The sequence below is a fragment of the Lingula anatina genome, chromosome 1, assembly GCF_051362555.1.
Source record: "Lingula anatina isolate TDL-2025a chromosome 1, LinAna3.0, whole genome shotgun sequence".
In the NCBI taxonomy this organism is placed as follows: Eukaryota; Metazoa; Brachiopoda; class Lingulata; order Lingulida; family Lingulidae; genus Lingula; species Lingula anatina.
The window spans coordinates 24,552,331-24,575,239 of record NC_141767.1 but is presented as its reverse complement, the minus strand read 5'-3'; the positions used below and the strand labels follow the sequence as shown (position 1 = coordinate 24,575,239).

The 22,909-nt window shown below is 34.9% G+C and overlaps 2 protein-coding genes across 3 annotated transcripts; both read left to right on the top strand.

Annotated features, from left to right (window-relative positions):
• Window positions 1-16: 16 nt before the first annotated feature.
• Window positions 17-15,773, top strand: LOC106182081 (regulator of telomere elongation helicase 1 homolog). Of its 2 annotated transcripts, none has more exons than XM_024077820.2 (34): window positions 17-476; window positions 1,101-1,305; window positions 3,453-3,540; window positions 4,314-4,395; window positions 5,456-5,516; window positions 5,629-5,722; window positions 6,015-6,099; window positions 6,321-6,386; window positions 6,514-6,667; window positions 6,845-6,883; window positions 7,034-7,106; window positions 7,428-7,528; window positions 7,769-7,824; window positions 8,032-8,109; window positions 8,219-8,303; window positions 8,496-8,628; window positions 8,811-8,924; window positions 9,210-9,250; window positions 9,426-9,511; window positions 9,837-9,914; window positions 10,154-10,231; window positions 10,375-10,515; window positions 10,886-11,001; window positions 11,129-11,252; window positions 11,514-11,670; window positions 11,906-12,021; window positions 12,158-12,268; window positions 12,434-12,529; window positions 12,925-13,069; window positions 13,501-13,626; window positions 13,817-13,881; window positions 14,034-14,397; window positions 14,643-14,740; window positions 14,974-15,773. In XM_024077820.2, exons 1-34 carry the CDS (start codon window positions 375-377, stop codon window positions 15,070-15,072), a joined length of 3,657 nt encoding a protein of 1,218 aa, XP_023933588.2. In that variant the 5' UTR covers window positions 17-374; the 3' UTR covers window positions 15,073-15,773. The 2 variants fall into 2 exon arrangements, with proteins under 2 accessions (XP_023933588.2, XP_086866569.1); XM_087010443.1 differs by having other exon boundaries at window positions 12,434-12,544.
• A 630-nt stretch (window positions 15,774-16,403) lies between these two features.
• On the top strand, window positions 16,404-22,524 carry LOC106182082 (pancreatic triacylglycerol lipase). The gene is made up of 9 exons (XM_087002201.1): window positions 16,404-16,520; window positions 17,242-17,423; window positions 17,880-18,062; window positions 18,369-18,597; window positions 18,916-19,167; window positions 19,572-19,808; window positions 20,563-20,677; window positions 21,038-21,223; window positions 22,213-22,524. The coding sequence occupies exons 1-9, from the start codon at window positions 16,472-16,474 to the stop codon at window positions 22,289-22,291; spliced, it is 1,512 nt and encodes a 503-aa protein (XP_086858327.1). The 5' UTR covers window positions 16,404-16,471; the 3' UTR covers window positions 22,292-22,524.
• Window positions 22,525-22,909: the final 385 nt, after the last annotated feature.

The following is a 22,909-nucleotide window of genomic DNA, read 5'->3' as shown; positions in this document are numbered from 1 at the left end:
GTGATTGGCCGATTTCAGCAACACAATTTACTTCCTCACGATGTAAAAGAGTGGGCTAAAACTACTACGAGAGATACTGACACTGCCTGAAAAACTTATTTTAAGTGTTGTATTGCACACTATAAAGTTTTAAGGGTCTTTGGATCTTTTAAGTGTTTTACTGAAGTCTCATGCAATTTATCCGTGTGTCGCTAATCGAGAGGGATTGTCGAAAGACGAATGAAAAATTGAAGCTGCTGAGTGGACGACTAGCGGGAAATTGAAAATGAAATTAATTACTGCACAGAGCACGTAGTACTTCCCCAACACTGTGCTCATAATTTGATGTGTTTTGAACTTTAAGTGAACAACCTACATCGAAGAGTAATCAGGTCATGTCAACGATACCTATCAGAGGGGTTCCAGTTGATTTTCCATTTGATCCATACCCTTGCCAAAAGGATTACATGCAAAAAGTTATAGAATGTCTTCAACAGGTACATGTATTGATGTATATTAAAATCAAATATATATCTATAATTAAAACAATACTACTGATATATGTATTTATACATTCTCAATAATGTGCCGTATCACATTTAGAAGAAAATACTTGTCTTAAATAAATATTTAATTCTGGAGTAATTTTATGGTTTAAATGAAATTTGTAAAATATTCAATGTTCAAATTCTTTTGCACATATGACAACGACTAGAACAGAGTGTCATGCCATAGCACTCCTATTAACATTCTCTGATGTGTACCATTTAGCACAAACTTCATGCTTAGTTATAGGCTTTCCATGGTGAGGATTATAACACTGATAAAGTGGACATATCCCTAGAAATCTTATAACTAACCACATTGAAAGTTGAAAAACTTTTCATAAATATGTAAGTTTATAGTCTGTTTTTCACTGACACATTTGAGTGCAAAAGATCTGTAGAAAATGTCTTCTAATGTTTCTGCTTTGCTGAGGACAGAATGAAAATAATAGTAGCACTGAAGAGTATGTAGATGACTTGCTACAGCTGAAAAGGGTGTATAAAAATTTTTGACTTTTGTTTCCTGTCTTGTAGAATTAACAATGCCTTGGTGTTATGTTATCATTGATATTTCAGAATAAAAATGGTGTGCTGGAAAGTCCCACAGGTACTGGCAAGACCCTGTGTCTGCTATGTGCATCTCTTGCCTGGTTACATGTTAAGAAGGCAGAAAGTCAGCGACAGCAGCTAGCAGCTGAGGCCTCTAGTGGATTTACTCACGACCTGGGGGCACAGCTGACAGAAGCTGCTGGTAACATCTGGGCAGGTGGACTGGGAGTAGGTTGGTATTAATATAAATGTGGTGTGAAACATTGAGACTGAAGTCCACACTCATCATTTTTTAGAGTACTTTTTATGATTTGCTTTTGCAATGGTTCACCCATTATCCTCTTTTTGGAATATTTTGTGAAGTAACTTTTCAATTTTGAATGAAAAACATTTTAATTTTGCTCAATGTAGAATGTCTAAAATAGCTTGCAACATCCCAAATTGAAGAATTGCTTTTGTTTTCAAGAAGTGTGTGAATTGATATACTGTGCCTCCTTGATATATGTTTTCAGACTATTATTCTTTGTGTCATGATTGGCATTTCACAATTCCGCTGCATTTCCCCTTTCATACCTTCTTTTTTCCTTTATGATTTATTGTCAGATCATCATATCAAATTAAATAAGAAGATAATAAGCATTTTGAACCAAACATGGTATGGAGAGAAGTGCTTTGAAGTTCTGTGTAGATGAAAAGATGTTATGTCGTCCGTCTGTCAATTAATCTTGATTGATTTTTACTCTAGTTTGCAGATAATGCTTTAACTTGAAACCAATTTTTATTTGATATCCCAAAGCCCCTGTATTTGATTACGCACTTGAGTTAAGTCATTGCCTTGGTATCCTGTATGTGGATTAAGAAATATAGATATGCTTATCCTATTTTTAAGGTAAGGGTTTAACAATGAGATTGTTACAAATGTTACATCTTCAAAATGTGAGAATTGAAAAGTGTATTGTATGTACTAGTGTATTTGTTTGTATTGAAGGTTAGTAATTCATATATATTATATGAGTCTGTAAAGAATAAAATAAAGGCCTTTTAGTGTAAGGTGCTGCATTATCCTTGGAAATTTACTTAGTAAATGACATAGTCCTAATGCGGTATTTGTGGTTCATTTGGGATTTGTGTTTCCTACATTGATCATTAGAGTTAAATGGGAGATAATAGCATACATGCTTATCTTGGCTGAAGAAGTGCTTGGACTGAATACTGGACATCATTCATTTATCTTTTACCTTTTATTTGTTTAGTTTTGCTTTCGTTAAACCATTTGTCTTTTAGGATATTTTTGTTTTAGAATTAACAATGTAATTTATATAGAGTAATTTTCATTTTACAAATGTTTAAGGTTATGTTGGAGACTCGTGATATTTTAACACTTTAATCTGAGGTCACTTTAGCTTCTTCATGTTTTGTTTGTCTAAGGAAAGGCCAAATTTTATTATTATGAGGGAATGAATATAATTAAATAATATTATTTTCATAAACCATAGCACTATCTTAGCTTTTGGTGAAAGCATTTGATACACATACTTCAGTTCTAGTTGATTTTTGCTTTTAGGGACTGTATATGGTGTTGCTATTGATTTACAGCTTAGGAGCACATGAGACCAAGTCGTAGGTTGCAACCTTAGGCAATTATCTAATACATAAATTCTAATGGAAGCATGATTTAGAAAATCAATAGGCAGTTGTAGGTCCCATGAACTTGGCCAAAAACATCTGCATTATTTCAACAATTTTTTTGTGATCACCTCTCCTAGTACTTTTGAGGGTGAGAGAAAGTTACTTATCAGTGCATCATTTGTTCTAGTTTTTCTTCAGACATACTCCAGTGGGGTTGTTTGCTGGCTGAACAAATAAACATGTGTAATATATCCTCCTAATATCTGAAGAAGTTATTCATCATATGAATAAAGAGCCATTCTTTAAATCCTGAACTAAAGATGCATTTTAACCTACTCAGTCACCATCATGAATGATACTGGTGTGCAACTAAATGAGATCCGTGGAATAACAAGACAAAAACAATTCTTGACTGAACCTGCTTCTACCCATAGCTTAAGGCAAAGAATGGTGATGAAAGATGCATTGACCCTTTCATGGGCCCTGCTCCTTAGTGATGCTCTTATTAGGACTATTTTAAGCTATGTATTTGTCTAACTCAAACAACTTCAAATTACTAGATTAGACAGAGATTTCTTTACACCAAGGCAATTTCTTTGAGTATTGACTCTTTAATGGTTGACTTGAAAAAGTCATTATTTAGCTTATTGTTATATAAACAATATCATGACAGGCTGTTTATTTATTTATTTATTTTGTTTTATAAATTCAAAGTGTCTTTTCTCTTATATATAATTTCTTTTATTTCAGCACCTTCTCCAAAGATCATCTATGCCTCTAGAACACATTCCCAGCTGTCACAGGCAATACAGGAGCTGAAGAGAACAAAATACAGCTAGTAAGTCCCGCAGATGTAGTCTTCATACTGTCTATCATAGAAAATAAATTCCAGATCATGTGAAATGTGTATTTGTTAAATACAGATATGATCTGTCTATGGAGCTGTTGTGTATGCTTTTATGACAGCTGATTAAGACAGACAGGCTGATAAATCAAGTTTTTTTCTATGCTGAAAATATCAGTCATATCTTCCAGTGTTGCTTTTGCTTTGCATACATATCAATAGGAGCATTAGTCAGCAATTGTAATGTATGAATCACAGTACTTTGACCATGTGAAGTCTTGCAGAAGATCTACAGATTGATATTTTGCATGAACTGCAGTTGCAGACAGTGATGTCTGATGTTAATAATGATCTAAGTGTATTATTCTTCATATCATTTATATGTTGCTGCTTGGTGGTTCTTTAAAACTGTGTTGTCATTGCCGATTTAGATCAATTAATGCACATACCACAGAAGAAGGCAGAGACCCTTTCTTTGAGTTGTTACTGGGTTTTTAGGGTTTATATATAGATCTTAGAAATGTGGACACAGCTGGCATATTGAGTGTGAGGATTCTTATGTAGGACTGGGACCCCTACCACCACCTCAGTATTGAATTTACTTTCTTTCCCATAATATCAGTATTGTAAATATTATGCAAAGTAACCTTTGAAAAAAATCCAAAATGGGTATCATCTGTAACTACCCATATGATAGCATATATGTCCTTCTCACTTGTGTAAAAATCATTTTTGTCATTGGTTTAATTTTGGAATTTTACTTTCAGCTATCGAGTAGGAATCTTAGGTTCTCGAGACCAGATGTGCATCCATCCCAATGTACAAAAAGAAGAAACCAATACAGCCAAGGTACACATACTGTGTTATCTGAACCCTGCGTTCAGCTCTTTATGAGTCATGTCTGTTGAAGTGCTTCTTGGTGAAAGTGAACCTAATGCATTGACATGCAAGCCATGCATCCCACGAGACAGTTAACAATGATAGATGTTTTTTGATTGAGCTATTATATGGAAAGGCACAACAAAATAGAATTCTGAGTAAGGTTTCTAGATTACTTGAATGAACGCTGAGTAATAGGAATTGGTTTAAATCTAGAAATCTCCAGTGGTATTTCAAATGCGAGTATTGAGTATTAGGAATTGGCTGAAATGTAGAAATCTCCAGTGATATTTCAGATGTGTTTGCCTGTTATTCATTTCGTTAAAATAATAGTTATAAAATTAGACGTGAGAAGGAAACCTCACATTTGACCTTAAATAAGGATTCAGTATTGATCTCCAAGCTGGAAGATAATGGAACAAAAATTATGTATTTTGAGGAGACTGTCCATTAACTGAGTCATTGCTCTGGTTATGGGCATCTGAAAGGGGTTTGGTGCAGTGAATTATCTCTAAAGCTTACAGAGTCATACATTTTGTATACCTTGCATAAACAATGCCAGTATGAACAAGAAAATGATTTTATACTTAATTGACTAAAAATCTTTCAAGGATTTTATTGTGGTTTGCAATTAAGTATTATGATAAAATGTGAGAATGTGCACGGATTGCATGGATGAAGAGATGAACGCATGACAAAGATGAAACCTGTCATTCACGAGTTCATGACACAAAACATGGCTTCTGGGGCTTGAAATCTGTCATAAATCACTAACCACGCCGTGTCTGATATGCTTCTGTTCTACAGGCAGTAGTCTGATGATCATTAGGCAGAATACCAGGCCACATAGGATCTTTATATACATTAAACCATGGTTGTTCTTAGAATGTGTGATCAGTAGATAGCATATTGAAGTGAACATTGTAGTTAATGACTCCATTATGATTTCCTAAGAATCTAGACAGGTCTTTTATGCCTATACTCCATAACATTTGCATGTCACATTATTCAGTCTGTAAAATGTTTTCAGGTTAATTCATGCCGAGCCAAGGTGAATGCCAGAACATGTCATTTCTTCAACAACCTAGATGGTAAGTTCACTTTGCTGTGAAAAGTTATTGTGAATCCTGTAATATTTCTCCAAAAATGCTCTGATTAGAAAATATTCATTTTGTATTGTTATCTTTTTTTTTCTCCAAACAGCAAAAAAGAACCACCCTGATTTCTTTGGCACTGGGCAGGCAGATCCCAAGGTACTAGACATTGAAGATTTGGTCAAACTGGGAAATAAACACAAGTAAGGAGCTTGAATGTGTTAGCTGTGACCACTGTGTGTGTGTATTTGTACACAGAATATCAAGTTTATGCTTTAGTCTCAATGTGAAGCAATATTATAAAGTCCTTGCTGCAGTGTAGTGTATTCAGGATGAGAAATTTTGTAGCAAATTGTTGTAGTTACACAAAAAAATTTTCAGAAAAAAGGATTATTATGCAAGTGTCTCTTTCTTGTAAAATTAAATGACATGCTTCCAATGTTTATAGCACATATTATGTTTGTGGGATCCATGTCATGCTATTTCATTTTACAGAGTATGTCCATATTATATGGCCAAAGAGGTGAAGACAGATGCAGATATAATATTCATGCCATACAACTATCTTCTTGATCCAAAGGTAAGGATTTACAATTACAGGTTGTTTATTTCAAATGTTGTTCTTTAGTTTCACATGTATGTTACAAAATGGGGATGCTAAAGCATGAATTATTAATGTCCTGTAGTTCTTATTTATAAAATAAATGTACCACTGGGAAATTGAATTAAAGGTTTGGTTCTGTTTGTTTTTTATTAATTTTTTGTTTGTTTGTTTCTTTATGTATTTATTTATTTATTCAGTCAAGGAAGGCAAATGGGGTTGAACTGCAAGGAAATGTTGTCATCTTTGATGAAGCCCATAATCTAGTAAGTGCTATTATTTTGATTTTTCTTTTGTAATCAAATGTGTTTTTATATTTATAGTCATCCATTTAATCATATAATTTTATGATATTGATATCAGTTACACATTAAATACAATCATAATTTTTAGGAGAAAATCTGTGAAGACAGTTCATCGTTTGATTTTACATCTTACGACCTCACAACTGCTGTACAAGAACTGCAACAACTGTCTGAAAAAATGATAGACCTGTATAAAGAAGAAGAGAGTGCCACTGTCACATATGGAGATGAATCTGAAATAGGTAACGAATCAAAATTAGATATTTTCTTAGGCTGTGTAAGATAAAATGTTGCTTATTTTTGATAGAGCACAAGTATAAATCTGGTTAATCTATGCAGAGCATATTTAACGACTTGTGAACATTTTTCTTAAAAAAAAGATTCAATTGATATTTGTGTAATGTATGATTTTTTTTCAGCACCAGACTTCAATATTCAACAAGTTTTGCAATTAAAAAGTAAGTGAAAAGTAGTTTATGTAACTAGACAGACAGTCAACATTCATTATTTAACATCAGATAAATAATAAAAAACAAAATGAAGTATAAGATATTTTTTATCAACAAATGTTGGAATGTTAGGAATGTTACATATATTTTGCTATGCAGGTCAACTACTGGATCTTGAAAAAACTCTTGATGAACTTGAACTACCTAAAGATGGCTTGACAAAGGCAGGGGTGTAAGTACAACTGAATTACTAGTTGTGTTATTATTTAGTAGGTTATAAACTTTCCTTCTTTATAACATCAGTTTAAGTTATTGTAAGCTTGTATTAAGAAAAAAGAGTGGTTTTTGTGCTGTAAAAAGTAAGTAGTGTAAAACTTTGTAATGGAAGATACTTTTGTTCATTGTATAACATAATGTATGAAATGTTTTGCAAAGAAATGCTGATAAGTATGATGGCAGGATCGAGAAAAGGAGTGGTGGACTCACAGTTGTAATTCATCTATAAGTCTTATGCATAAAGAAAACTGTTTAATTGTTATTCTCACAATTTCAGGTACATATTTGAGCTGTTTGGAAAAGTTCACATAAACTTTGAAACAAAGAGTCAAGTGCTGGATTTGATTGACAAGATTGTAACACATCTCAGTAGTGAAAGTAAGTGGTTATCATTTATTTGAAAATGTTATATAGTTTGCTTAAATTTACAAGGTGATGTGTAGTATAAGTTGGTCTTCCAATTCATAGCTACTATTTATAGTTGGGATAAAAATTTGTGTATACATGCACATGTGTTGCATTACAAAAATATTGCTAAAATATGAGAAGTTTCTAGCTCCAAATATTAATGAATAAGCTGCATATGTATATACTTATGAGTACATCACTTTGTTTTAGCATCTGCATTTTATGGCAAAGGGGTTGGCCTTTCCAAGTTTGCTGACATTCTTAGGGTAAAAAAAATTCTTAATATATTTGCTATCTTAACATATCAGATGTTTTATTTTATATGCAAAGTAATCAAATTTCAGTCCCATTATAAAATCATTTGCTTTTTTAACAAAGAGAATTAAAATTTATCATGAAAGGTCTTTGCTTGTAAAAAAAAGGGGAAGTTGCCATGTGGATTTGCTTTTGAAAATATCTATTTCCTGTTCCAGATTGTATTCAGCAGAGACCCTGATGATATGAACCAGTCCATGTACAACCACAAGGCTAAACTAGCAAAATTCTACAAGGTACACTCCTCTTCTTTTCTAGGAACAGATTAAAAGAAAAAATATATTCTTTAATATTTTCTTCATTTTAAAAACTTACACCACTGAGATTAGATTTTGATTTAATCAGGTTCACATAAGAGAAGATACAAGTAGGCAGAAAAAGAAACCAGCAACAGATGTATGGTTGACCAACAAGAAGCAAGAAAATAAAGGTACAGTCCTTGTATACTTTGAAAGCTATGAAGAAATTTCACAAAAGCTTGTTATTTAGTTAGGGAGCAGATTTCTTATGTCCACTGTGCTGGATTGTAAAAAAAATAAGCATATTTAATAATGATGAGTCTTACCAGGTTTAGAATTCTTGTAGTTACATGCTTGTAAACAAACTATTGTTTCATTTCTAGGCCGTACAGTCAGTTACTGGTGTTTCAGTCCAGGGCACAGCATGAAGGACTTGGAATCTCATGGCGTGAAGTGTATCATCCTGACCAGTGGTACACTGGCACCACTCAACTCCTTTACTGCTGAGATGCAGATGTAAGTAATCCCTCTCCTCCTCCCCCCGGCCCCCCCTCCCCCCCCCCCCCCCCCCCCAAATTTTTATTATTAAAATAATTTTTTATATAATTATTTGCATGTATTATTCCAATATTGAATTTTGTTCTGTTAGGGAACTCACTCTAAATAAATATATTTATCACCTGTTGTTATGATTGAAGAGAGTTTCCAGTCCAGTTGGAGAACCCCCATGTAATAGAGCACCACCAGGTGATGATTGGTACTGTGTGCAAAGGACCAGATGGCACTGCACTCAATTCTTCTTATGAGACAAGGTACAGACTATTCATTTTATCAGCATTCTACATCAAACACTATGAAGTGTTTAGAATACGTGATTAGCTGGAAGTAAGTCAACATTGCTGTGGCAATTAACAGGCCATGCAGTCACTTTTCTTTTGTTCGCCTTGTTTTCAAATGTCATTCTTTTTCGTCTCTTTGCAAAGTATGTTACAATGAATGCCAGAATTTGACATTTTAAGCATTTTATTATGAATAGTTGCAGATTTAATTGCTTGCATTGATCTAATATATGTATATATGTATGTGTGATGTTTCAGATACAATGCAGATTACCAGGCCTCTCTTGGGAATGCTGTGGGTATGTATTATGATATGCTAATGGCAAATAAAATTTATCTAATCATCCTTGATTCACTTACGTTCTTGTTATGGATTTTTATATCATGTAACATTATATTCTATTATGTTCCTTGTCGCATTATCTTTCAAGTGGCTGTTTAGTTAATAAAAAGTAAAATGTGTTATTATTTCAGTGAATTTTGCTCGGATTGTACCAAATGGACTTTTGCTGTTTTTCCCGTCATACCCTGTGATGAACAAGTGTCTGGAGTACTGGCAGGTTGGTTGCCTTGTGTAATATTTTTACACTTTAACATCTTTCCACATCCCAACAACTACATCATAAGAATGAAGAAAATAAACATTTGCAATGCATGTAGGCATTTGTGCTGGACAAATTTTATGAGGAAAAGTTGATCAGAGACAAATGCTGTGGACTGGACACATATTTGGATATATTGAACCTGTGCATTTAGCATCATTTATTCTAGTGAACTTTTTTTGCTGTGATGAAATGATTACAATTTTGTTTATTATTTTTTTAATGTTATATAAATTAAAATTAATATTTTAAGTTAATTTTTAATGTATTTTTTCACTTTTAGGCAAACAGAATTTGGGATAGAATAGTGCAATACAAACAGATATTTGTGGAGCCAAGAGGAAAAATAGAATTTCATCAGGTAGATAAGTGTTCAGTAAGAATAAAAATATTTTGATTAAGTTAAAAGTGGAACCTGTTTTTCTTCATCCATTTACTGAACATTTTACTTATTTGTTATCTTATTATTGTAATTAGTATTTTTATTAAACTTGCTCTTAATTATTAATTATATTAATAAATTTGAATTATTTCGAGTGCAGAAATTGATATATATGTCTGTGTTATTTCCTAATTTTATGTGTATTCTTTTTTGTACAGACAATGGAAGAGTTTTATGAGAAGATCAATGATCCCAAGCTCAATGGTGCTGTGTTTGCTGCTGTTTGTAGAGGAAAGGTGGGATTTCATATACATAATAGTGTGTACAAGCAGAAAATCTATTTAAAATCATTTCATATAAATGACCTGCTTATCACTGAATGGAAGCCTTTCTGCCAAATGTGGTTGTTGAGATAACACATTTGGTTCGTCTCACCCAGGTCAGTGAAGGACTGGATTTTGCTGATATCAATGGCAGGGCAGTGGTGATCACAGGGCTGCCCTATCCACCATATATGGATGCTAAAGTGGTGCTGAAGATGAAGTTCCTGGATGAGATGCAAGGAAAACAACAGATTAAGGTACTGATAGTAAAATTCTGGTTTACAGCACTTGGTAGGTTGTCGTGAAAGAAGGAGATATAAATTTCATCAGTATATGGGGATATGTTTCATGATAACTATCTACAAATCCTTGCAGGTAATTTAGGATGTAGAGATTTTTTAACAAAATTTGATTGATAATCTCAAAACGGTAGCATCCATGTTCTTTTTAACTGTGAAAGAATGTAAAAATAAAATGGTGATATTTAAGAGCAGAGATAAATAGAAGGATATAAGAGTTAATTATACTGTACAAATTAAGAATATAAAGGTAAGATGTTTTGCGTTTCTTCCAGACAGTATTATGTGCAAGTTTTTATTATTATTTACTTGCAATTTGTTGTCTAAGGGCTTGACTGGAAGAGAATGGTACAAACAACAGGCATCCCGTGCAGTAAATCAAGCCATTGGCAGAGTGATCAGACACAAACAGGACTATGGTGCTATTCTGCTGTGTGATAACAGGTAATTCTAGAGAGAAATCTGTTGTATGTATTTATCAAAAGAAAAAATAATATCGTTTCCTTTTTAGTCTGGCAAATATGTATAACAATTTTTTTATTTCAAAAAATTGTTTTTTTTTTCTTTCCAGATTCAAATCTCCTGCAGCTATATCTCAACTCCCATCCTGGGTGCGTTCACACACTAAAGTGTATGAAAACTTTGGTCAGGCCATGAAAGATGCCATGTTCTTCTTCAAGAATGCAGAAAAAATGGTAAACCACTGTGTGGATGGTCAGTGGCACATAAAAGACACTGAAAGCAACATCTGTCTTTACTCCACATAAAATGGAGAGCACATTGCCCTCAATGTCTGTGAATATTTAAAAAGATTAGCTTATAATTTTAGACATCTGTATCTGGTAGGTTTGATATTCTGTCAGTCCTGGTAAAAATTAGTCAGTTCTATTTTCCACAACATTTTCCTGGTGAGAGTCAGTCTCTTAATTTTAAATTCTATTTTATTGCTATTTTAGATGCCAGCGCCTAGATTAAAGACAAGGAAAGCAGAATCCAGCCAACTGGGTTGCCAAGGAGCCTCCTTCATGCCTAGCAACAGAAGTATTGGTTCCAAGCAGCAAGTGTCCCAGGCCAGCAGTGTGGTAGCACATGTGCCTGGATTAAAGGAGAAAGGTGAGGGTGAAGAGGAATCAGTTTTGGTGCTTCATGCATGTTCAAACCTTCTGCCCAAATGTAGAAAGACTTGCTTGACACCAAAATAATATGCTCCGTCACATGTCCTAAAAAGTTAATGATTGAGTTGTTTTTTGTTTGAAAAATGGAATAAGCAGATAAAATTTGTTATTAATACTTCAGATAAACTATTGGTATATACTTATTATGTGCTTCTCTGTTTTTTTGTTTTCAGAAGATGAATCTTCTCTTGCTAAATTGAAAATCCAATATGAATGCAGTGAGTCCAGCACTTCCTCCAGACGACCTTCAGCAGGTGGGGGTTTGTTGGGGGCTCTTAGCATGGAAGAGGTACGTTTTTCTTAAGCAACTAATATTGTTTATATTTGATATTTACTTTAATTCACATATATTTTGTTATTGGCTGCCTGTATAATTTATCATGCATTATGTGGCAAGCATAACTCATTGCTTTTGTTACTTTCAGAGAAAAGTTGAAGATGAAGGTTTTGATTTGTCACAAAACAGTATCTCCGTGGATAAGATGCAGGATAAAGTCACCAGCTCAAAAGTACAAAGAAAGAAAATAATTTTGAAGGTATATTACAGGAAACTGTGCTATATTTTCACGTAGATTAGCTTTATATTGTACTACTTTACACAAGCACTTGCTACATTTCAACCTGTTATGTTTTGACAATGCACTACACACGCACGCACACGCACCTGTGGCATGTATTGTAATGCATCTTACATTTTTCAGGACCGACCAAAATTTGATGGTGGTATGTCCTCAGAATGTGAATTAACTAAAGATGAAAAGAAAAATCTGCCAGCTGCTAAGGTTTATTTAATGCAAGTAAGTTGTGGGAAGGTATGGATCAAATTAAAAGAAGGGCTTATATTTTCATAGTGCCACAGATATCTTTAAGACTACCTGCTGTTTCTATGTTGGAATGTAATTTAAGGTAGAATTGATCATTCAATTAAAAATTAAATTTAATATAAGAATTATAAAGATATGTACTCATTTTTGGCAACAATTGTATGTCAGAAGAAATGTTATTATGATGATTGTTATTATTTTTATTATTGACAATTTTCCCAGAGACTAATTGAAATATAAAATTTATTTCAAAAACAGGGTTTTGTGGCTTTTTCATTGAAGTGATAATGACTGTTTGTTTGCTCATTGTACAATAATCAAATATGCATATGCTCATGGTGGCTGAATGAATTCTGTTGATGTTGCAGGTAAAACAAGCACTTAGCCAAGCTTCATACAAGTTGTTTTCTTCAACCCTGTTCAAGTATCAGAAAGATGGGAATTTTACCTCCATGATTGCAAACATGGCAGAAATATTCACCGATGAACCCAAAAATCATGAGCTGTTGCGGAGTAAGTCAGCACTCAGCAATTTTCTACTGATGTTATGTTTTTGTTGTTGGACAGCTGGAGTACATCAATCAAAACGCTGTATTCAGTTAAGGATAGTGGTCTGAAATACATTATATATAATATACACCAAATGGTGGTGGATTTTGTCTTTTTCTGTAGCTCTAATGCCAGATAAACCTCTTCTCAGCAGAGGATTACTGAACGTTGCATAAGTCCTGGTGTCTTTGAAATCAGGACAGTAATATTGATATCCTCAGATTGAATCTGCTGCAGAAGTTCTCAGCTATAGCGCAACTGCTGCTCAATATTTCAGATTGTAAATTTACCTTTTGCATGGATTATAAAGCAGACAGTTGCAATTTTGTTTACTTTGTTAGGTATGTTTGATTTGTTAGCCTAGATTGTCATTCAATATTCAGTCATTGTTGTAGGGTTATATCGCTTTGTCCGAAGTGATGACAAATACCAGTTTGACCAGGTGTGTCGGGACCTGACTGGACAGGGGTGCCTCAGCCACCCTGAGACTGGTCCAAGAAAAAGAGTGCAGGAGGAATTTGGTAATGACAATGGATATTTCCACAGTGCATTTGTACTGATTTATTGATGCACACTCTCACAGTAAACAGCAGGGTCTATTTGAGTAAAATATTTGAGTAAAATGATATTTGAGTGTCCCTGAAATAAGGTTTTGAATAAAGACCATTTAAGATGTTTTAATAATGTTATTTCCTTTTTTTCTAATTTTAGAAATCAATGCTGATAAACGTAGAAAATTAGAGGATGGTTCTTCAAAGGGTCCTGTTCTGGACACTGTAAGTTTTGTTTATGGGGTATTTTTATGATGAAATATTTAGAATAATAAAAAACAACTTATTTTTAGAATTTATTTTTCCAACTTTCAGTTAGATTGTGGTCATTGTTGGTGGCTATAATTGTAAATTATATTGATTATGCTTTTTTTTAGAAGTCCACAAGTAAAACTGGGACTGCATCTGAAGGGAATCTACATCACCTGAACTCTACATCAAATTTAAGTGTGAAAGCCTTGACAGCTGTAAAGGACATAAACTCCTTAAAATTAACAACAGTAAAGGCTTCAGTCGATAAAGAAACAGATTTATTGAATGGCTGTGTAAAAACTAACCTGGCAGATCCTAAATCAGAGGAAAATGTGAATGTTTTAGCAAGCAACCAAGATGAAAGAAGTAAACACTATGAAAATGAAGAACAAGATAAAAATGAACAAAAAGAGCTTTGTCCAAAGATTTCTCAGGAAGAGTTGGATCGAGTGAAAAGCCTAACGTCCTATGATCCTCCTCCTAATTCAGGTGTGAAGATAACTTTTTCTATAAGGTTATAAAAGGTTACTCATACTCATGCAGGAAAAAAGTTAAAATACAGATGGTATGCTCTTTGTAAACTGTTAAGCTAAATGCTTACTCGAATAGTGTTTGAATAAATAATTATTTGATACTATTGACCAAATTAAGAATACCAGTTCAGATGTTATAAAAGCAGTGTTTTTTTTTTTTTTTCATTTCATTTAATAAAACCCTTTTATATTTTTAATCAGGGTACTTATGTGCAGTGTGCAAAAAGGAGAGCAAGATCCCACTAAAGTCCCCATGTGATCACTATGCTTGCTTCAAATGTTGGAAAATGACATTACAGGTAATGTTCTCTGTGTGTGTGTGTGTGTAATTCAAGTATCTGATATTGCTGTTTTTGATATGAGTTTGAGCTTTTTTCCAAGTCGTCCACTTGCATTTACTGGGTTCTATCTACCCAAATGAATTTTTTTAGTAAAAAGGATGTTTGAATACTGTTTGGTAATGAAATGAGGTTTGTCAAAAATACCTTGTGGAATAATCATTGAATTCAGAATGCCACATTGTATCTTTCAGTCAGCCAAGCAATGTCCTGTCTGTGGTCAAGAGGTGAGACGAAGACAACTGACGAAGTTGTATTTTCCATCGGGACCGCTTAGAGGAGAGGAGAACTGACATATGGAATGGTTACAATATGAAATTTGAATCGATGAACATATTTATTGGAGAATTCAAATTAAGGAAATTACACATTCTCACTGCTTATTTTACAAAAGAAAAAAACATCGACAGTTCATTACCTCGTGACTGTAGAATAAGTATGAATTCACTTTCAAACTCTTTTTTCTTGACTCAAGGTTATTAATTTATTGGATTTTTTTACAAAAATGATAACTTTATGAGACAGGAGTTTCAAAAAAAGAACATCAGGTTTTTCTTCTTTTTGGGAATGTTATAGAACGCTTGGAATTATGAAGAAAATTACATGATGTTCAAAATGAGTATTTAATCATAAAATGTGCTGAGTAGCTTCCACATCATGAGATCCTATTTTTCATACAATATAACTTATTTAGAAAAATGTAAAATACATTTAATCAGACGAGAATTCTTCTGTGACATAATTTATTAGTGATTATCTCTTTTCATGGAGCCTTGTAAAGTAGTGTAAGAAGCATGAAGTCTCAGATACTAGTCTCTTTTTTATTTATTTATTTAATTATTTATTTATTTATTATTATTATTTTTTTTTTTTTACGAATGTTACCCAATTATATTTATTAAAGAAAATGAGAAATAAGATATTTTATGTAAAATGTTGGCATAATAGGTTATGGATGAAGTATGATAAAGAATTTTGTCTTTCTTTTTGTTCATTTCTCATTTTGTTCATTTCTTTCTCCCCACGGGTACTTCCTCGCTGGCGTGCTCTCTGTCCCCTAAATCAGCTGAAACGTTCTTTAAAAGTGATTTTTGTGCCAAATTGAAGAAAAAAGGGCAACTTTCACCTCATAATCGGCTGAAACATTACTTAAAGGGGAATTTCGCGCCAAAGCAAATCTTCCTCAAGGAAAAGGATGTTACTACCATTTCTAATTAAATAGTTCTGTTCTAAATGACGACCAAAACATTTAGACCCCATAGCTTCCTGTACACTTCACAAGGAATATTGACGTCAAGTACTTTTGAGGATTTTTTTTAAATGTCTGAATGTGGGGGGGGGGGGGGGGGGGATAAGAAGCTTTCCAAGATGAGCGCACGTAGAACGTATGGCACGTATAGAACACTTTTATATCTTGTATCTGATAAGAAAATTGTTAGTTCATTTTAACCTATTTTCTAGATTTCGCTTCTAACCAACCCACATTGCCATCGGGACCGTTTTTTCAGATGCTGCACTTATGCAGCGCGTTACAAGAATTCCCACCACCTGGTCACCTTAAACGAACATTTGCTTCCACTCTCACGGGGTCATCTTTTAAAGGGAGTATTAAGATGCACCATGTAGCTGATATGGTATATACATATATCCTATCTTGTTCATTCCCAGTGTATTATAAAGAGCCCTGCGGTAATGTTGCTGTATTTAATCCTGGTGGTGATATCTGTGGATCAGCTTAACGGTAAGGAGAAGGAATAAAGTCGATTGCCCCATTTTTCGGTACCGGGTATATTTGCTCCAACGTGAAATTGGAAAGAAGTTTTCAATGCAAATCGATACAAAAATGGGAATTGAATGATACCTTTGATTTGACTAAGATTGATCAAGTCCGTAGCCAGCCATTTCAAAGAGGGGGGGGAGGTTATTTTTCTGAAAAAAGTGGACCTTTTACCGTGAAACATTCGTGTTACCTTGATCAATTTTTACTGAGAGCATGCCTTTTGCCTTGGTCAATTTTTACTGAGAGCGTACCTTTTCCCGGCAAAAGGGCGGTCTTCCGAACCTACGGGCCTGTTGATGCAAAAAAAAAAAAAATGTTCATTTGAAAAGCTATAGAGATCCTTAATGTTTAAGAAAAATATGAACCATCATCCGACAGTAACCAGAACACTATACAGAGAAGAACAAAATTTACAGCACATCAATTATGTGCGAGAAATATTTGTCAAGTGTTGATAAATATTTAAAAACTGGTCAATGTTGTACCTTACCACAAGGTACCCCAGGCGCAGGAATTTACCCACGTGCTAAGAATCTTAACAAAAGCCTGTTTGACGTACAACGTAAATGGACATATGGAACGACTTTCTTATACCCGCAATGCATTTAAAAGTCCGTATTTAAGTCCAAACTTAACTAAAGAGCAATGCCTACCCTAGCGGCTTATGTATACCACCTTTCAGGCTGGTTGCTCAGCCGCCAAGTGTGCTATGGGGAACTTGGGTGTTTCAGTACCGATTCGCCGTTTAGAAGCCTTCAGAGACCGCTCACTCTCCTCCCAGAAACCCCAGAAGCTATTGGAACGGAGTTCCTCCTGTATACCAGGCAAGTAGATTGTACCCAGGAGGTATGCAAGAATATGCGTGTACTCTGAAGTTAATATGGCGAAAAGAAGAAAGTATTGCCTAAATATTTCAACATATTAATAACAAGAACACTTCGAAAGGCTGTGCTCTTCAACAAGACTATGTCCATTGGTGACGCTCCTTTTCTTGCTTTTCAATCATATAAATGATTGCATCAGCAAGCGTCACAAAGTAGTATTTTAGGTTTAATACACCAGGATTTCAATTTGTTAAAGAGAACATAATGTACTTGCGTGACCTATTTAGGTTACTTAATAAATTTTAAAACACTACATTTTTCGTCAGAGAGATATGCTGATAATTCAGTTGGATTGTTGTCAATTTCTTTAAAAGACCATGATGCAATTGGTAGACCCATTTCAGTTAGTTATATGTGTTAAACACAATACATTTTTCAGCAATCAGAAAGATGTACTGATATGTCCTCAGTTCGTTAGATTGTTTAAAAATCCAAGCATGATTTTGCTAGGGACAACCAAACTCCTGACCTAGAGGAACGTTTGATCGCCGGCGACGCCAAGAGGCTCAACAGCTCTCACTATGTGGGGTCGAGACCAACGAAATTTATCGTCCACGGTTTCACACATAACATCCGCGAACAATGGGTTCAGAACATGATCACGGAATTGCTGAAAGCTGTGAGTATGTCAGAATCAACTTTGCGTAAACACATCATGTACTTGTTTCGTTTACCCTTAACTGACAAATTGGTGCCATATATTCCGGATATTTGGTCGTCTCACAGTGGTCTTGGTCTGATTTTTGTAACTTCTATCAGCATCTGGCGTCACGGTGCTATATGTACCCTCATGGCATATACTTATATGTCCTACATCAATTTGTCTTATTTCGTTTTTGACAAAAGGCAATGATAACCAGAGGAACAATAGGCGTCTCATTTATTCATTTTTTTTTTCAAACAACTTTTATCTTTTCAACTTTAGGGCGATTTCAACGTAATTGCCGTAGATTGGAGCGGTGGAGCAAAATTGCCCTACACCCAAGCTACAGCTAACACGAGAGTTGTTGGTGCCCAAATCGCACAGATGATAAAATACCTAATGACTGAGACTGGAGCAGCTAGCACAGACATGCACATCATTGGCCACAGCTTGGGAGCTCACATTGGCGGCTACGCTGGGGAAAGGATCTCCAACATGGGACGCATAACGGGTCAGTGGTAATGCAGTTGTATCTTATTTATCATCTCTTGTGAACGTTTGATTGTTTTTTATTGTGATCTCTTTAGGGACAACATGAGAGTTAAGGATATAAGCTCTTCAACTCCTTTCGATAAAGACGGGATTGCGAAGAGACATGGGCATTTTAACGTTTGGATCTCTTTTTTTTTTTTCTTAGCCATCACCGCCAAAGTTGTTCACCAATTTGAACTTATGTTGTGTTTAAAATTGATATTTTATAAGACTAAACATAGGGAAAGGTAGAGAAATAAGCTTAACTTCATTTAATAATTTCAACATATTCCTCAAGCACTGGATCCGGCGGAACCTTACTTCGAGAACACTGACATCGTGGTGAGACTGGATCCAACCGATGCTGATTTCGTTGATGTCATTCATTCCGACGGCTCCAGCATCCTCTCCCTGGGTCTTGGGTTAGACCAAGCGGTTGGCCACGTGGATTTTTACCCAAACAGTGGAGCAGATCAACCCGGGTGTGACAATAGCTTTTGGAGCAAACTAGGTGGAACAATTTGGAACGCTGCCCTTTTGGATAAGTATGGTAATGGCCTGTTTACAGTGTTTAATCAAAATTTATCCTAAGAAGAATTTAAGGTTAAAGTTTTCTGTATGCATGGACACATAATTAAAGTTATTTGAGGTGTGTGTGTGCGTGCGTGCGCGTGCGTGTGCACGTGTGTGTTAATTAAAGGTAATACTATTACCACAAAGCGCAGCTTGATATATTGCAGCATATTTTTATATACTGAATCTGTGTGATATTGCAAGCAGAGTTAGATAGTCCTTACAGAAATAATATCGTTCTTTCCCAGGCAATTGAAACGGGCGCATTTAGGTGAAATATTGCATCTGAAGTAGGCCTACATTTGGTTCTGTCATAAGTATACCTGAAAACAGATGAAACTAAACTATCATATTGCAAAAGACATTTTTGTGTGATTCCAGGTGTTGAGGCCGCCATAGGCTGTAGCCATACTCGTGCCATCGAGTTTTTCACGGAATCCATCAATTCAAGGTGTCCATTTACTGCTTACCCATGCAAAGATTACGAGACATTCCAGACTGGCTCATGCCTGAAGTCATGCCAAGATGGCGACTGCGTGAGAATGGGATATCACGCCGATAAGGGGACTGGTCGCGGGTCTATGTATCTTATGACACAAGACGCCGCTCCTTTTTGCAGTGAGTGTCATAAGTATTGATTAGTCGTGACTTTGATAAAGACGCCGTTAGTTGCCCACACTAAACGCTGCCAATATTGTCTCATACTGTTAGGGTACCTCGTGCCTATTTCTGGTGTATTTCAACTCGAGGTGACAGGGTGACATGATGACGTCAGTGGGTTTAATATCCAAGGGAGTCCTTAAAGCAACGGCAATGAAACACCGAGAGTTGATAATTTCGATTCCTTTGTCATGAGGTTTAAAGTTGACAAATTGATTACTTTGAACTAAGATATTTCAGACTAAGTAACCTGACAGATTGCTACTAGAAAATGTTGGAAACTACTAAGAATATTTATCAATATTTTGTCTTTTAGTAAAAAGTAGTCTGGAGTCTTCTAAGTTAAAAAAAGTTAAGGAGTTTAAATAGTCATACGTACGTTGGAGATATTATGTTTTGATATTCCTAAAAACAACATTTCGTACATGTAGTGTAATAGTTGCGCTTAATATTTCGCTTAGTCTCACAAAACATCTTGTTTGATTGGGAATATCCAAGAATATTCAAAAATATCTTGTTACTGAAAGTAAAATGTAGTCCCATCATCATCATCATCATGTTTAATTCCTTGGCGACTAGTTAAGAAAACATCAGTTGTTCCATGAACAGAGAACCATATCTGATTTTATGATATGCACTATTTTTAGTTTTACTTAATGATTTATCATTTTCATACTGTAGTCTTCATTAACGCGGAGATGTCTTCTTCCAGATTATCACTACCTTCTGAATATCACCAGCTCGAACCTCCAGAAGACCGCTAGGGGCAAAGTCAGCGTTAGCTTCACTGGTGACAGGGGCCAGGTCGACACGTTCCAACTCACACCGTAAGTTCTTGATTTGTTCTCTTCGGAATTTTTAATTTCTTTATTTTGTTTAAAGAAGATTTTTACTGAAATAAGACGAGTTAAATGTCTTTGCCCCTGAAAAAATAATCTTATTTAAAGATAAATAAATGAAATCATATCTTATTTATTTATTTATTCCTTCATTCCTTATATCAAACTGTAGTAGGCAGTTGCACTTTCTAGATATCGTAATAAAGATGAATGTGGGTGATTCAGGACAACTGCCCTATCCCTAGGCTTGTATCGATTATTTTTATTATGTTATACAGCGTTCTGTCAAAAAGAGCTCATGTCATGTCAACGGAAATATTTTCGCAACCTTTAAGACTGTTGTTTCAGGGAGGAGTCTACATCTATTGCGCCTGGCGATCATCTGACCAAACTGATTCGCACTACTAGTCCACTTGGCACTGTCAAGTCGCTTACTGTTGAATTTGAGAAATACCAGAGTCTCTTTGCCTGGGTCTATACAGACAATTGGAAAGTGGGAAGGGCCATCGTCACCAGTGGGGAGGGAAACTACACGTAAGTTTATATTCCATCTAAAAACCATGGAAACAATTGAGTCTTCGACATACAAGGCTGTCCGTTATGCTCATCTCTCTTTTCAAATTGTTTGCTATGAATTTATTACCCATTTAACTTGGTTTCATAAGGCCATTCACAGCTGCGTGCTACGAAGGAAGTACGTAGCCCCGGTAAAGAATCTTGAAGGCTGTCAACCAAATGTTAAGTATTTTATTAATCTGCTTGCGCTTCCGGTGCACTGGCGATATTGGTTTGGGGGTGATATCGGATAAAATTTCATGAAAGAAATACATAACTAAAATTCCTTGTTTGAAACCATGCGATGTCATTTAATGACGAATCGATGAAAGAAATTAAATATGCTACATTTACCTTAATCCAAAACACTTTCTATTAATCAGAGATCCCGTCTTGTACCCTTGGACTACTTTTAATCAAAACGTCACAAAATAGCTTCCCAGGGATGCAGGAATTATAGATTTTAGGGAACTTAGAAAAGGGAAAATGTCATTTATAAGCCGAAATTCGATTATATCAGGTTTAAATTGGCTATAGATCACTGCAAATATTATGTACTGGGCAAAACCGTAACTGATTGCTACGCCTTGTCAATATGTGCTGCCTAATTTCTCCGTGACATTTTAATTATTTAAATACAGTTTCTGGATAGATTGATACTCTAGGAATCGATTGATATCCACCAGGATCGACCAGCACTTTTTAATACACTTTGGGTTGAGACTCTGTAGATTTAAACACTTACTGCATTGATATTAATCTTGGAATTCGATCGTGTTGTCAGTGGAACAAGTTATACATACTGACGTTTATATGGAAGTGAACTCGCAATTTCTTTTCCCCACATTTTATCATCATCTAATGGCTCTTCGCTGTAAGGTCTGCACCTATTGAACGTGGCATAGAATGGAAGAGTTAATGATGAGCACGTGATCTTAATCGGAGTCTTTTATCCTTTTTCTTTTCAGCTCGTACTTCTGTACCAGTGACGCTACGATCTACGACACTGACTCCAAGGTCTTCGCCGCCTCGCCCAGTGCTTGTTAAAAGTCTCCAGGCTTCCCCACCATAAAGCAGACCATGTTAAAGGGGAAACTTTGAATTTTGCATGAAGAATAACCGTTCCAATAAGAGAATTTTGAGAAATGTAATTATTTCGTTAATTCAGAATTTCATTCTAACCAGAATTGATATTTATATTTCTCAACACTTTAAAAACAAGACTTTATATGAAGAACAGAATACAGAAGCAATTTAGAAATTAAAAGAGTAAAAAAGTATTTATTTTACAAACTTCTACTCAAAACGAGTCGCCATTTTATGTTTTGGTGATAGAGATAGAAATACTTATGTCAATACTAGTTAAGACTGTCAAATTAAGCCAGGGTATATCGTCCCACCATTCTCCTCATACGCTTCTTTCATGTCTATACCACTACTACTTCTATCCATTCATTATCAAGTAAGTTTATTGACGAAACGAACGAACGTCTTTCATCGAGGGTTATCGGTGTAAAAACCAATACTATATCATATTATCAACTCCTCCCGGTATTATGTAACTGTTCGAGCGCAACTGCTGGTAAAGTGTGACTCTAACAAACACAATATGTATGTAAAAACATATATACATACAAACAAACAAACAAACAAACAACGTAACCC

Coding starts and splice junctions, on each gene's coding strand:
- LOC106182081 (XM_087010443.1), top strand. CDS start 375: ATGTCAACGATACCTATCAGAGGGGTTCCAGTTGATTTTCCATTTGAT. Junction 12,545..12,924: donor TGCAAGTAAGTTGTGGGAAG/GTATGGATCAAA, acceptor TTGATGTTGCAG/GTAAAACAAGCACTTAGCCA. Junction 13,882..14,033: donor AGGGTCCTGTTCTGGACACT/GTAAGTTTTGTT, acceptor GCTTTTTTTTAG/AAGTCCACAAGTAAAACTGG.
- LOC106182082 (XM_087002201.1), top strand. CDS start 16,472: ATGTTGCTGTATTTAATCCTGGTGGTGATATCTGTGGATCAGCTTAAC. Junction 17,424..17,879: donor AGGTATGCAAGAATATGCGT/GTACTCTGAAGT, acceptor TAAAAATCCAAG/CATGATTTTGCTAGGGACAA. Junction 21,224..22,212: donor AGTGGGGAGGGAAACTACAC/GTAAGTTTATAT, acceptor TTTTCTTTTCAG/CTCGTACTTCTGTACCAGTG.